General features: G+C 39.3%; 2 protein-coding genes across 5 annotated transcripts in view; one reads left to right on the forward strand and one right to left on the reverse strand.

Annotated features, from left to right (window-relative positions):
• SLC25A26 (solute carrier family 25 member 26) overlaps positions 1 to 9,796 on the forward strand; it is a 105,893-nt gene extending 96,097 nt beyond the window's left edge. For both annotated transcript variants that reach the window (XM_033926738.1, XM_033926736.1), the window contains 2 exons: positions 3,557 to 3,630; positions 9,298 to 9,796. In XM_033926738.1, coding sequence (XP_033782629.1) covers positions 3,557 to 3,630; positions 9,298 to 9,418 — 195 coding nt within the window. In that variant the 3' untranslated portion in view covers positions 9,419 to 9,796. The remainder of the gene's footprint in view (positions 1 to 3,556; positions 3,631 to 9,297) is intronic.
• A 2,392-nt stretch (positions 9,797 to 12,188) lies between these two features.
• Positions 12,189 to 15,953, reverse strand: part of LRIG1 (leucine rich repeats and immunoglobulin like domains 1) — a 169,331-nt gene continuing 165,566 nt past the window's right edge. For 2 of the 3 annotated variants that reach the window (XM_033926092.1, XM_033926090.1), the window contains exon 19: positions 12,189 to 14,914. In XM_033926092.1, the coding sequence (XP_033781983.1) occupies positions 14,685 to 14,914 (230 nt within the window). In that variant the 3' untranslated portion in view covers positions 12,189 to 14,684. The remainder of the gene's footprint in view (positions 14,915 to 15,953) is intronic. The other variant, XM_033926091.1, reaches the window with a different exon arrangement.

Raw genomic sequence — 15,953 nt, forward strand, 5'->3', positions numbered from 1 at the left:
AAAAAATAGAGCAAAAAACCCAAAAATTAAAAATTGGATCCATGAAATTATGGCATGTAAACCTCAACGGAGATCACATAACTCATGAGTGGTACATCTGAAGGTCCAATACCTCAAGTTAAAAATTGTAATAATACGTAATGTGAGCATTTAACTGGATGTTATTAAACTAGAGCTTAGACACTGATATTGCATAAATTCTGGTTTTACTAAGGTGGGATATACTCATCTTAAACTGGAAAAGGTCTGGAGATGTTTTGGGCAGGACTATGGCCGGCCTAAAAAATGTTTTCCTCATGGCGGAGGAATAATTCATATCCATGTCCAAAAATGATAACAGTAACATAGTAAATGATGGCAGATGACGATCCCACTTAATTCATATCAGGGATTAAGATAAGTGATTTGAACTTCTAAGTTCTATAATTAAGACATACTAAGTAATATAAGTAATAAGAAATACATGAATTTTTCAGGGCAAGCTGAAGAAATGGACTGATGAAGAATGTTGGTCCTATAAAATTTAGAGAGAGTTTTTTAAGATATGTAATGTGCTGTGGAGTAGTTTTTGGGAAGCTAAACTTATCTTACAATAATTTCTGAATTAGATGCCAATGATATTTTGAATATTATGGCAGTCTGCCCAACAATCAAATAGTAGTATTAACATTTTACTGCTAAGTTGTCTTCCTTAAGTGTTTTGACTCATCCATGCCCTGTCCACATGCACGCCCTTCTGCAGTTAATGTGATAAAGCACTTAGATGCTAACTTATAATGTTTTTCCTCATTTAAGTACCTAAAGTTAGGTGCCTAATTTATATCTGATGCTCATTCTCAGATTGAGAATTGTTTTCAGGTGATTAAGGAGTGGATGATGGAGAATCGGCTGAAATTGAATATTGGAAAAACTGAAATTATGTGTGTAGGTTGAGAAAAACATCTGAATGTATTTCCATTGGAGACTGTTCTGGATAATACAGTGATTCCAGTGTCAAGTCGGTGTAAATATCTGGGTGTCTTATTGGATTCAATGTTATCATTAAAGCAAGTTAGGATGGTAGTTTCCAAGGTTTTTTTTAGAGTTTGCCTGCTTAGAAAGTTAAGAGATTATTTGTCATTGGTGGTGAGAGGAGCAAAGCTGGAGCCAAGGGAAAAATATACCCCCCCTAAGATCCCAGAACCACCTTTCCCCTCCATAGCTCTTCCCCCAACATCCCAGAATGTCTGTTCACTCCAGCTCTTATTTAACCTCCCAGTTTTCCTTCCTTCTCTAACCTCCTTCTAGACTGCTCATTTGCAATTGTTCGTTTTTCTCCTCCTTTGGTGCTCTTTAGTAGCGATCCTCCACTACCCAATATCCAATCCTTCCTCCTGAGCTCAATCACTTGAGAGTTTCAGGAGTGGTGCCGGCAGGAGGGAGTGGGCTTCCCTCCTGCTGGCTGACTTGTGGAGGGGTGCGGGGGTTCCCTGCCGCAGTTGTTCAGCTGATCGCGGCAAAGATTTCCTTGCCGCGATCAGTTCATTGGCCATAATCTATTTGAAATGACACACCTAGGGCCGCCTCTGGTCGAAACTATGCCCAGCCTTGGGTGAGCTTAAGCGTCCCTAGGCGCTTCCCTGCACTCTCGACAGATGCTTACGGTGTAGGCGGCTTGGTTTGGGTGGTGGTTGTTTTTTAGAAAATGTTGGTCCAATGGCCGCTTAGACAGCGGTAGAATGCCTGCCACCGCCTACAGTCGGGACGCCGTTTATAGAATTTGGCCCTGTGTGTCTCCATCACCTATTTCACACATCACTCTTTCTGTAGAAAGGTATTTCCTTAGAATACTCCTATGCTCTCATCCCAGAGCTCTCTTTCAAATGAGAGACTCGACTCATGCACCTTTACACCACACAGGTATTTAAAGATCTCTATCATATCTCCCCTGTCCTGCCTTTCCTCCAAAGTATATATATATTAAGATCTTTAAGTCTGTCCCCATATGCCTTGACAAAGACTACGCACCATTTTAGTAGCCTTCCTCTGGACCGACTCCATCTTTTTTATATCTTTTTGAAGGTGCGGCCTCCAGAATTGTACACAATATTCTAAATAAGGTCTCACCAGAGTCTTATACAGGGGCATCAATACCTCTTTTTCCCTACATGCAATTATGTTGAATAATTGCTGTCTTTTGCCAAAGAATGTACCTCTGAGCTGCTAGAGCAGTGTCTCTCAAACTTTTTTAACTCTGGCACACTAAATGGAGCAAATTTTTTTCGTGGCACATTAGAATTGAAATTATAAAATTGCAAAACCAACAAAAAATTAAACTTGAGAATTATTTATTTATTTAAAGTTCTTTAAGCTATTTCATTGTAACACCAGTGAAACTAAAGTAGATAAGAATTTCTAATCAATGCAATGGATGTGCTTTTTTAAATGCAAATTAACTCAAAACACAGCTCAATAGTCGACAAGCAAACACGTATTTCATCTGCAGTCATTCTCTTTTTTTGTTATTTAATTTCTGTGAGAGCTGAAAAATCCAAGTTTGTAAAGATAAGATCCAACGGTAACAAAGCTTTGATTGTTTTGTTGCTCAAGTTAGAATAATTAATAGCATAAAAAATAAAAATTACTTGCCATTAGTTTTCAAGGACCCATTACTTTAAAGAATGATACTTATCTGGGTGGTTGTAGACACTCATAACATTGACAGACTCTTGCATACATGCCATCTATTCTAGTGTATACTTATGAAGGGAGCTTTTAAAAATAAAATAAATTTCTGGAATCTCTCGTGGCACATCATTGTGTCTTGGCACAGAGTTTGAGAGACATTGTGTTAGAGGATACTCTGAGCTATGGTCATAATGAATTTTCTGTGCTTGTTAACCAAATGTAGTTGTAGATCACAAGAAATAGCAAATATTTCTATAGAAGAACATTCAGCATAATGAGCGTTTTATTTCATTAAAGTTATTTCTGGTCTGCCAGTTTTAATTTATCCCAAGTTAAATATTCAGCATTTCAGCTGTGGAATGGCTTATTAAAAATTTAAACTTATCCTAAATTTATAAAAATATGGGGGCCATTGACAAAGTATTGTACTGAATGAGTAGGATTTATCTTCTTTTCTTGTCTTCTTTATGGCACACATGGAGGGGGGGTAGTGAAAATAATTTTACATAACATGTTATAATATGGTATACAATATGTAACATGTTATAATATGGTATACAATATGTATAAGGTAATTGGAAAGTACTTGAAGGGTGGGGGGTGGGAGAGGGGATAAAAAAATTTGTTCAGAATATTATGTAATAGATATAAAAGTGATATTGTGTATTCATTAGTTGTAACTCAATATTTTGTACACTTCATGTAAAATATGAAAATGAATAAAGAATTATAAAAAAAAAAAAAATTTAAACTTGGTGTGAAAAATACTGACATTTAAGCAGTGGAGCAATGAAGTTTTGACATTTGTTGGCAAATTTCAAACTTTGAGAACTGCTCACTTCTGATAGAAGATTTCCGGATAACCAAACCTAATCTTTTTATTCTTCAGAAAGGTTCCCGTACTGCTAGTGGAAATGTGTTCTTTGCCATGCACCATGTTTGGAAAACGCAAGGCACAATCGGGTAAGAATTTTTGGGAGTGACGCATTTTCTGCCTTGCATATGTTTTTTTTTTCCAATGATTTCTATTGAATTTTAATTACAAACATTAATAACAAGAAGTAATACAACATTATTCATTCACATGTGTGTTCAAATACTAAGTAATAGTAAAGGAGTACCTAAATGGGCCACCGCGTGTGCGGATCGCCGGACTAGATGGACCTCGGTCTGATCCGGTGAAGGCGTTTCTTATGTTCTTATTAGCAAATTGAAACTGGTCAGCAAAATAATTCGAAATCAGCCCATGTAAGACTTTATATAAAATATGACCAAACTTAAACATTATCCTGGCTTCAATTGAAAGCCAATGAAGTCTTTGATAATAAGATGTTACATGGTCTGACTTTCACAAATTGAAAATTAAATGCACAGCCATGTTCTATATTACAGAGTCTGTGAAAATACAGCACTCTGGGGGGGGGGGGGGGGGAGCTCAGAATCAACCATGAAGTAGTTACAGGAAAGAAAGATGACGGTTTTGCAATTACCTTTACAGTCCCTGGGCTTGAAGAGTAGATCTCACACATGCAGTAGTGTATGCAAAGAGTGGGAAAAAATTCCAAAAGGAAGAATAGAAAACAATATATAGCTGGCTATAGAAAATATGGAAACTGTTATTTCTGACAGACCGAAAGGGTATCTAAACTTTGCTCCTACCATATTCATTATTTACATGGAATCTTTAAGAGGCCCTTTTACTAAAGCGTAGTGTGTGCTAACAGAATTAGCATGCACCAGATGCTAAAAAGCTTATTCTATACTTATATATTACTTAGAATTCAATGAGCTTTAGTAAAAGGGGTCCTTAATGTGTAAAAAAAACCAAATAAAAACCAATTTTAAAAATCCCAATAAACCAAAATTACAAATGATTATACATTAAAATTTGCACAAACATGTGCTAAACCTTTGTACATGTCTAGTGTGTTTTCAATGTTACACAATACCGTATAGTTTTTCTATAGTTCCACTATGCATATGAATATATTATCTTCTGTCATTGCATCCTCACCAGCATAATGATCTTGTACTGTAGAATCTCAGTTATTTGACATCCATGGGGATTGGTGGATGCTGGATAACTGTTTTTCTGGTTGCCTGAGTTACTGTATTATACAGTACTGTACAAGGAGTGTCTGTCAGATCTCAAGTTCCTCCTGCCCCAAAGCACCAGTGTGGCAGTGATCCTGAGCTGCAACCCCCCCACCTTCATACCCCAAACCAGCAGAAACAGGCGGCAGTCCTGAATTGCAAACCCTCTTGCTTCCTCTGACATGTCAGAGGAAAGGCCCTAGGGGGGCTGACTGCCTCCTGCTGATTGGTTGCTACTTTGGATAAGGGAGAGAGCGAGGGGGTTCATGGCTCAGGACTGCCACCTGCAAGCTGCTGCTTTAGGGCTTGAGGGAGGGAGGGGGTTGCAGCTCAGGACCGCTGTTGCTTTGGAGGACATTTTTATTTTTCACCAGCAATTTTTTTTTTTTGGCTGGTTGGGTAAGAGTGCCAGTTAACTGAGATTCTACTGTTACTCACTTTAGAAATATCTTTATGTTACTCACTGGATATCTTTATGTGTCATGAGGTAGTTCATATAAGGCTTTTGACTTTTACTACAAACTGAACATCTCCTTATCAGACTCCAAATCTCCTGTATCAGCCTATGAAAGCCTTGATTTTAATGTTCTGTTAGTTTCAGGATCAAAGGAATGTTGGATGCTTTGTTGTAGAGAGACAGCAATCTAGGAACATATTCAGAAAAGCATAATTGTTTTGTACAAGATCAGTGTCATGGGACTTGCAAAGGGGGTCAATGGGACTTGCAAAGGGGGGTCAATACATTAAAAAAAAAATTTGAGACCATAGTTCAATGAGGCATTGGCAGAAATACATCAAAAGTTTCAAAGTAGTCCAGTTTCTATCTACTGTCTAGCTGACTAAAAAGACAGGAAAACTGTATGCTTTTCGCAGCTCTAAAATACCATATAATTGTGCTTATTTTCTTTTCTTTCCTTCACTTTGTTCTTTTGAAATTATTAGCAGCTGAACTCTTGCCTAATCTTTTTTAATGTCTTTCATTTTTTATATACCACCTTCTGTGTGTTAAACATTCAGGCTCGGATTCTAGAAACAGCATCCTAAAGTTAGGTGCAGGAGGCATTCTAACCAATCGGGATGCAAGTAAAAAAAAAAAAAATCAGTGCACTGAACATTTTAATATTTTAATAATTGTTTACTCAGGTAATTTAGCTAGATTGTGAGTCTTCGGGACAGTTCTAAGTACCTGTATTTTATTGTAAACTGCTTAGATCTGTAATATGCTTAAGCAGTATATCAAATGTTAACAATTATTAACAATTAATAATTTGTTTAGGGCACAAACGTGAGACTAATAGTAAATATATTACAGATACGTTTTGTCAAATACAGTTATAAGTAGGGATTCATCCAGACCAAAAATACAAAGATATAGCTGACATACTGAAAATTAAAAAGATGAAAAGGAGAAAAATAAACCTCAATTGAGGGCAGTTGGGACTACACAAGTACCCAATTATCCACTCATCATCACGGGTCTATAAAAAACTCCAAAACATGTTTTGGAGTTTTTTATAGACCCGTGATGATGAGTGGATAATTGGGTACTTGTGTAGTCCCAACTGCCCTCAATTGAGGTTTATTTTTCTCCTTTTCATCTTTTTCATCTTTTTAATTTTCAGTATGTCAGCTATATCTTTGTATTTTTGGTCTGGATGAATCCCTACTTATAACTGTATTTGACAAAACGTATCTGTAATATATTAACAATTATTAACAAACATAAAACATGGTTGACAGTGCATTTGTCTGCCTATGGAAGCGTCTAGGCACACCTGAGGCATGATTTCTGCCGGAAGTGGCCTAGGTGCAAGACGAGCGCTTTAAATATAGACCTGTAAAATGCTGGCCTACATTTAAGGCACCTATTTTAAAAACTGCCGTGATTCTACAAACGGCACTGGTGCGTGATTGACACGGGATAGGTGGCCTGTTTCTAGAATCCAGACCTCAGTAACCAGTTGAAAAACATATATAATAGTGGTGTTATCGTTATTTAATTGTACAATTGCAAATATATGGCTACAGACCTTTAGGAGTGGTGACTTTGGTCTAGTACAGTATGTCGCAAACTTTTTAAGGCTGCAGCTGGAGGGCACCTGGAAATGCGTGGACATCCTCCAGCCGTGGCCCTGAGCCTCCTATTACCACCGGTGGGGTGGTGATGCAGGAGAGGTGAGAAGGAGCAGAGATGCCGGCCAGGCGCCAACGCAGGCTGACTTGACTACAGGACCTGCCTCTCCTCCGCGCCAGCATCTCGTACCTAGAATCTGCCGGGGCACAATTTGCAAAACACTGGTCTAGTAGGTTGAGATATTTAGAAAACACTATTTATTTTGGTCCTGTGAGAATTTTGTCAGTATATGCCATCTGCAAATTACTCTATTTTAAAGCCGTAATTATGATAATGGACTGAATTGCAGTGTAGTTGAAATCTTAAATGTTTCTGTTCATTCACATGCTGCAAGCCAACAGAATCCATTATCAACCCAAAACAATTGAACTGTAGGTCTGTGAAACAATATCATATAAACCAAAATAATAAATTATATTGTCTTAAGGCAGCAGGCTGTCTGATACCTTGGCTTCTGTAGGCTACAGCCTACACACTATTCTGTGAACCTGTGTGATGCCAGAATCAAACCATAATGGATTTTCTACAGAAAAGCACTCAGGGCTTGACATTGTCACTTATCTAAGTATGATGAAGATACTTAAAAAAAAAAAAAAAAAAAGGGGGGGGGGGGGATTTATTAACTGCTTTTTTGAAGAGATTTAGCTTCAGGGATGTACTTTTTTCTGCTATGTCCATACAGTGAAGCAGACAGGTAAGACTCAGGCAAGAAAAATGTAGCTAAATAGTGTGACTGCTTTGACAGGTCAAACCTCACTAGTTAAACTGATAAGAGTTCATCCATTCACTGGTGTAGTAAAGGGGGGGGGGGGCGCGGAGCACCCCAGGTTCCAGGTCAGTAAGGGTACTGGCACCTCTCCGCCCTGCAACACCACCCCTCCCACACCTCTTTAGATCTTCGCTAGCGCAAGCAACTTCTCCTGCCTGTTGCTCACGTCAGCTTGGTTCCCCTCCGAATCACTTCTGGGTCACGGGGCCAAGAAGTGACGTCGGAGGGAAATCCAACGTGGCGCGAGGAGCATGCTGGAAAAAAGCCTCTCGTGATGGCAAAGATTTAGAAGTGCGGGAGGGAGAGCAAGAGTGTGGAGGGTGGGGGCACTTCCTACCCTTACTATACCACCATTTCATGCTTATGCTATTTGTCAATATAAAAGGAACACGATTTGTGCAAGGATATGCTTGGTATAGGTAGTCCCCGGGTTAAGAACGAGTTCCATTTTTTAAACCGTTCTTAAGTTGAATTTGTATGTAACTCAGCTCCTGCACAGTACAGAGTCTATAAAAACATTAAAGAAAGAGTCCTCAAAACAAAGTACTGTAGTTTAAATAGAAAGAAAAGATAGGAGGTTTAGGCTTACTTTTGTTCTTCATCCGTTCTATTGTTCCATCTCAACCACCACATCCAACATTTCTCCCTTTAATCTCTCTCCTCCCCATGCATCTGTACCTCAGGCCTCTCCCACCACCATGTCCAATATTTCTTTCTCCTTCCCTTTGCCCAACAAGTCACCTCTTTCTTCATTTCTCCATGTACACTGTCTCTCTTTCTCTCTCGGGCACCCATGCCAAACAATTCTCCCTTTCTATTTCCTCCCCCCCCCCCAGCATCTCTTTCCCTCACTCCCTCCATTGTTCCATCCTATCTCCCAAGTTCATGCTCCCTCCCTTTCTTTCTTCCATCCTTTGTCTGAAGTTTTTTCTCCCTCCCTTCCTTGTGTCCCGTAACCCTTCTTCCTCCCTTCCAGTCTAAATGCACCCCTTCTCCTCCCTTCCATGGCCCAACGCTGCCCCTTGTCTTTCCCTCTGTTCTGCATCCCAAATTCATGCCTCCCGTGAATGTTTACCTCCTCTGGCTGGCTCTCTCCTACTAGTGGCACTTGTCTCTCGAAGCCATGACCGCTGCTTATTGCTCACAGCTGACCTGGAAGCCTTCCTTCTGATGTGAAAGAAGACCTCTGGGCCAGCAGTGAGCTGGAACCAGTGGCTGTGGCTTCACAAAGAGCAGTGCCACTGGAAGGAGAGAGCCGGCCAGAGGCAAAAATCACCTGCAGGAGGCATGAAGGGACTGCTGGGTCAGTTGCGGCTCTGCAAAGAGAACTGTGATGGGAGAAGGGAGCCGGCTGGAGGAGGAAAACACCCAAGGGAGGTACGAATTTGGGACACAGTAAGGGAGGAAAAAGGGGCGCATTGACACAGGGAGAGGCAGGACCCCGGTTTGTAAGTATGAGTTTCATGTAAGCCGGACATTCTTAAACTGGGGACTGCCTGTATATTTTTAAAAATGTTCTTGTTACATTGGAAGTGATTTACTACTTCTGTTTTATTGTCATTACCTTTTCCTATTGTGTTCTTTCTTGTTAAAGAAAAATATTGAAACTAAAGTGTTTGTTCTTTTGTTTCAGCTTATTTGCTGGCCTCATCCCTCGAATTACTGCAATCAGCCTGGGAGGTTTTATCTTCCTTGGTGCTTATGATAAAGCTCACAGTTTGTTGCTACAGCTGGGTATCAAAGAATCTCAATGATTCATGTAGAAGCTACTATCAGATGAAGAATCGTCATCACCATCTGTTCAAAAGATGAAATGAGGATGGGCTACAAGGAACGTCCTTAATCAAATCTGGGTCCATGGATTCCTTCTATCCCTACATGGAGGGCTATCTAAGCAGTGAAGTCACCAGAAGGTACTGTGCCAAGAAATGAGAAAAAATGTCATTGGGTACAATTGCTCACTTCTGCAGTGCTTTCAAAACTCATTCAAAGAATTAATTTTACAAGCCAGATGAACACAAACATATGGCAGAGCGTCTCGCTAATGTTACGTGTATAATATTTACAATAAATATGGATTTAAACTCCTTTTGTAAAGCTATTCTACTAATAAAAGCTTTTTTTAAAGTAGATTCATATGTACTAATCTATTTTCTTCAGGTAGAGTGTTGGATTTTTATAAAAAACGAACTCCCCCCCTCCCCTTTTTACCAAAGCTGCTCAGACGGTCAAAGAGTTCCTTTGAGCATCGGAGCAGCGCACTGGCTGGTGCTAAAAAAAACTCTTCCAAGGGAGGTAATTTGTATTTAAAACATATTTGACAGTTTATTCTTGGACATACCCCCTCTTCTACAAAGCCGCACGGCAACAGCTCCGAAGCCCTTTAAATCTCTATGGGCTTTGGGGCCGCTAGCACGGCTTTGTAGAAGAGGAGGATAGTAACTTTATTTTCTAGGTATGCCTTTGTTTTTTCTAAACGATATTCAAATTTCTTTTGTGAAAGACAGACTTGCATTACTTTAAACTTTCAGTGTAAGCAGTAAAGTTTCAATATGTTAAGACAGGCTAGACCTCAAAATTACATGAAAAATATGATTTTTTTTGCAAAATTAAAATGAGGCCATACTGTATTTTTATATAGCATTTCATACCAATGGTTTCCCAAACAGCATTACTTAAGTGTAGTCAAATCTGAGGAAAGAACAAAGCAGCAAAAATACTTATTCCACAAATCTGAAATGGGCAGAATAGTTATAAATTCAGTGGAAACCACTTTTCACATTTGTGTTTAGCATTATAAATTTCACATTTTCAGATTAGAAGTTATAATAATAGTTTACTACATTGTAAAAGCACATTGGTTGAAACTGCATATAGGAACAGATTATTCAGGAATATCATTTTTTTCTGGCCTGGCAGTTTCTTGCTGGTCCTTTGCGGTTTTCCCGTTTTTGGCACCACCATACATAAGAATATAAGAGAATTGCCGCTGCTGGGTCAGACCAATGGTCCATCCTGCCCAGCAGTCCACTCATGCGGCGGCCCCAAATGAGTCCAGTCTCACCAGTTTAGCATGAACTTCTCCAACTTTGTCTTGAAACCCTGAAACATGAGAACAAATGACCCATCCAGTTTGCCCATCCACTGTATGTTCCTCTCCCTAAGAGATCTCTTGTGCCTACCCTACTCTTTCTTAAATTCAGTCTTTCTCCACCACCTGTATTAGAAGACTATTCCACACATCTACCACCCTTTCTGTAAAAAAAAAAAAAAAAAAAAGTATTTCCTTACATTACTCCTGAGCCTACCACCTTTTAACCTCATTCTGTTTCCTCTCACTCTTTCAGTTGAAAGAGACTTGCCTTGTGTATTATACCATGTAGGTATTTAAATATCTCTATCATATCACCCTTTTCCCATCTTTCCTCCAAAGTATACATATTGAGATTTTTAAGTTTGTCCCCAAATGCCTTATAATGTAGACCATCAACCATTTTTAATTGCCTTCCTCTTGTCTGACTCCATCCTAATATTTCTGGTGGATCTCCAGGATGTGGCAGGATTTACTCTGTGCAAATCAAGAATTTAGTGGATAGTCCTTGTTTTGGAAATGATGTCAGATGTTTCCCGACAGTGCTCTTGAGTCTTTGGCAGCCTCCATGTTTCAAAGAGTGTCCTGGATTACAGACTGTGCTGAGATTGGTTCATGCAGAACCCAGAGAGAATTTGGAATTACTGTCCTCGTAGATCCCAAAGGTTCAGGGAACATTGTGTGGCATCTCCTTACAAAAAGCATGACACAGAGAAATGTCTCTTCCACACAGCAAGTAAAAGTCTGCATGTCAGATGGTTGCTGGGTCAACCCTCTCCCTATGCACTCAAGCATCCTAGTTTTCAACATCACCTTTTGAACCCGTTTAGCCACCTTAAGATTATCACACCCAAGTCCCCCTAACTGTACCGGTTTCTTGGGTTTCTGCATCCCAAATGCATGACCTTGCATTTCTTATCATTAAATCTTACCTGCCAAATTTCAGAGCATTCCTCAAGCTTCGCTAGGTCCTGCTTCATGTTTGCCACATCATCAGGGGTGTCTACTCTAGTGCAGATTTTGGTATCATCCGCAAAGAGGCAAATTTACCAGTCAGCCCTTCGGCAATATCACTTACACAATGTTAAAGGAGTGGCCAAGAACTAGAGCAGCACAGTTCAAATCCCGCTGTTGCTCTTTGTGACCTCACTTAACTCTTCATTGCCTCAGGTGGAATGCTATTATTATTTGGGTTATTGCCAGGTACTTGGGCTGGCTGCTGTTGGAAACAGGATACTGGGCTTGATGGACCTTTGGTCTGTCCCAGTATAGCAATTCTTATATTCTTATAGTTTGGCTGATCATCTTCATAAGAGAAGAAACTTTGTATCCTTTAAGTCTTCAATATAAAATCACATAAAGAAATGGAAAGATTTTATCCTACTTTTATTATTTTTTAACTAGAGTCTTGAAAAACTTTCATAAAAAGGAGCAATATTATAACAAATTTTTATTAAAGACACATCAATGCCATTTGTTAAAACACTTCAACATCTTAAGTTTTTCCATGTTCATCGTACCAAATTTTCTACAAATAAATAACTTTGTACACAAAAGTAATACTTCCTCTTTCACATTGCCTCTTAGAAGCAGCAAATTCACATATTTTGTGGAAGTAATGACAAACAATTCTGACAAAAAAATATACATTTTCAAATCTGCCATGGTGATGATATTCCTACTGATCAGTCAAAAACAAGGATCCATGTCAGATAATGAGCTGCTGCTGCTACACTTGGGCAATATACTTGGTTCTCCACTTGTGACTACTTTTTTTAATGTTCATCATCACCACCTTCGTAGGTGAACTTTACTAAACCTTACTTATATTAAAGCCCCTTATTCTCACACCTTTTACTCAATATAAGAACTTGGAAGTACTTTTCCAACACATCTCCTCCAAGACCCAGTAATTTCCATCCAAACTGCAAGGAAGCATCCTAGCTTGTAGTGCATAACTTCTTATGCAAGTTGTTTGCTATCTTGGGTAGATGAAAGTATGATCATAGACTTACCGTCTCTTACCACCAATCTTTTTTGCTGGCTTTTACTAAGCCACGGTTGATGTTTCTACTTCAGGCTGGTGAGGTAAATGCTCAAAGCTCACAGAATTCGTATGAGTGTCAGAGCATTGACCTCACTGGCCTGTAGTAGAAACCTCTACCACAGTTTTGTAAAAGGAGCCCTTTGTTAATAATCTAGACAACTATTAGAACTAGAGGCTACGTCTATACCTACAGCTACGTGTTTTTACATTTTGCCCAAGTGCAGAGGCTGACTTGCTTTTTCTCAGTGTCCTTATGCCATAATGTTTATACCTTTAGTGGTCAAAGGAAGCACAAATTCTGTTTTCTTGAAGGGGAAAAAAATAAATATTTTCCCAGTTGTTCATATTTTGTTAGTCAAGATCAAGTAATCTATCCAAATATTGGCACTCGCCAACAGATTTAACTATCCATGGCAAAAGTGCAAACTTTTTCTATTCAAACTAATGCATAGGAAGGGAATAAAAATACTCTAAGGGGTCATTTTATTAAGGCACACCTTAGCATTTAGTGTGCTGTAATAAAAGGACTCTTAAATGTCTCCCAAATGACTAATTTACGCTTTGTCATGTTAGATTCATAAATGATTTACAACATGAAGAAAATCTCATCCACAGGTAATAGCCATGCCACTTGGAGCAGCTCCTTTAGGTGAAGTGCCCTGCCCAAATCAGGAAAAGAACAGAACCTTTTAATTTTTTGTTTTATGAAGGCATGAATTTAAATTTCGAGGCATTTTTGTTCGACTAGTTTTAAATTTCAGACCCACTTAACAAAATCTACTTTTGCCTGAAGATTTTCTGTTTCATGCCTGACTTTCCTCCTCCACCCTCCAGTCTGGTCTGTGCTGGGAATTCAGATCTGAAGAAACAGACGATCATCAGGATGTGTGTGGAATGCGTGAGCCATCCCCCAGTCAAGAAAAATCTTAAGAAACTGGCTTAGAAGGAAACCATATGGTATCTCTCTGAGGACCAAGGGGTTCACAGCAATTTCCAAAAGTATAATCTGTATATAAAATTTTAGTTTTGAGACAAGCTTCTGAAAAATAATAAATTTTCCTATAAGGATGCCATTACTTTGATCACTTGGCTATCACAAAGGGCATGTTTGTGAAATAAATGTTTCAGTTTAAACCTTTAAGTGCAAAAAGCTTAAGGGGAAAGTTGGGTTTTTACCCAAGTGGATTTTTAGCTCCACCCCTATTAAAAAATTTTAAATGAAAATCAATAATTCTTTTTGAGTTTCACTCATGCAGTAAGGCACCTGTATATTCTTCTTAAAAATCTGAAAAAAAACCCAGCTACCTGGAATTAAAAACAATATATCAAGAACTGAAAAATGTCACTCAGGTATTCATGCACTAACAAAATATCCTTTTCGTAAAAAGATATATATATCTCTCTCTATAGTTATTTTTTTTTATATATGAAAACTCTTATTTACAATTATCAAATGTATTTTGTTTTCTTTACATAATAGTTTCTTGCATTTATCTGCTTCACATACAAGCCAACTGTTGAACTGCTAAACACTTCTCATGGAAGTTTAAATCTATGTACATTTCTGGAACGCTCAAGCAGGATTCTTCCCCGCACAAGCTTGTTTTCTTGCCTCGGATTTTTCTGTCCTTCAGGAGGCTGCCGTCTCAAAAGCTGAGGTAGAAATAGCTTAGATGTTCAGTGCAAAAAACAAAACAAAACAAAAAACCCCTAAACATTCAGGAGCAAATTTATCAAGGGGTGCCAACAATTAGTGCATGCAAAATGCTAAGACACCCATTATATTCCTCTGGGCATCTTAGTATTTAGTGTGCTCTATCAGTTACCACTACTTGATGAATTCCCTCCTAAATGTTCTGTTTCTTTGCACGTCACAGTACCCTCATTTGCTGGATCTTTCTAGCAGCATAAGCTCATTAGAATCATGTGATCTTGTCAAATGTCCATTGCAAAGTGAAGTCTGTTTAGCTAGAATCTCTCTCAGAGGATCCAGTAGGGTGTTGGAAATCTCAAGAGATGTAACTGGCTGCTGAAGTGAACCTTCTGAAAATGAAGACTGCAAGATCTCTTTGAATTCTGAAGGTCTGATCAAAGGTTGCGATGATGAATCTACTGGGGGAAATAAGTGTGATCATGAACACGCCGGACAAAAGAACCCGCTTTGGAGGGCTGTCTTCAGGTAACAAACCATAGGAAGCAAAGGCATCTGAAACTTTTGAATTGAAATGGAAACTATATGGCTCTTTTACTAAGTGTGTTACTTACCCCCAAATTCTGTAGGTGGTGCCTTGTGGGAGCGCAAATCGATGCATACAACTTGTTTAGTGCCAATTAGGCTTATTAATTAAAATTATACAACTTGGTAGGCATATTGTATAAAGTGTTAGTACAAGAATCTGAAAGGGAGTATGGCAAGGGGGAGGACCTTGGGTGGATTGTGGGCATTCCTAGAATTTATGCACACTGTTCTAGTAGCTATCTGGCACCCATGGGGATTGGTGGTGGATGCTGGATAACTGTAGTTGCTAGTTGCTTGAGAGTTAACTGTAAAAATAGGTTTGTTTCCCTTCTCACCTCACTCTCTCATCCCCCACCCCCACTTGTAGGTCCAGTATCTGTTTTTCCCCTCTTTCTGGGTCACTTTCCCTCCCTTCTCCCCCCACTCCCTCCCTCCATTTCCAAAGCAGTAGAACCGGTCCTGACAATCCCCTGCCTCCCTCCCTCCGTTCACAGAGCTGGTCCTGAAAGCCCCCTCCCTTCCTCACCTGAAACAGTAGTGGCAGATGGCAAGCAAACAGGCAGCTTCTAGCCAGCCCCAGCAGGGCCTTTCCTCTGCTGCTGATGCCTCTGGGGTGGGAGGGAGGGGGTGTTGGGTCTGGAGCACAACTTTGGATGTCATCTGAAGAGTGTGCAGGAGACCATATTTTTTTCTGGTTGATTGAGAGTGCCAGTTAACTGGTGCACAAGTTAGGTGCAGGGATTTAGTTCTGGTTTTCCTTGGCTTAAATGGCACTTAGCACGATTCTATAACATGTGCATACTTTTTATAGAATCATGCTAAGTGTCATTCTAGTTGGTGCCATATATACAATTATGGCCCTTAGCACCTAATTTACAACATAGTAATTGCCAGTGCACAATTGCATTAAGG

Source organism: Geotrypetes seraphini, chromosome 17 (assembly GCF_902459505.1).
Source record: "Geotrypetes seraphini chromosome 17, aGeoSer1.1, whole genome shotgun sequence".
Taxonomy (NCBI): domain Eukaryota; kingdom Metazoa; phylum Chordata; class Amphibia; order Gymnophiona; family Dermophiidae; genus Geotrypetes; species Geotrypetes seraphini.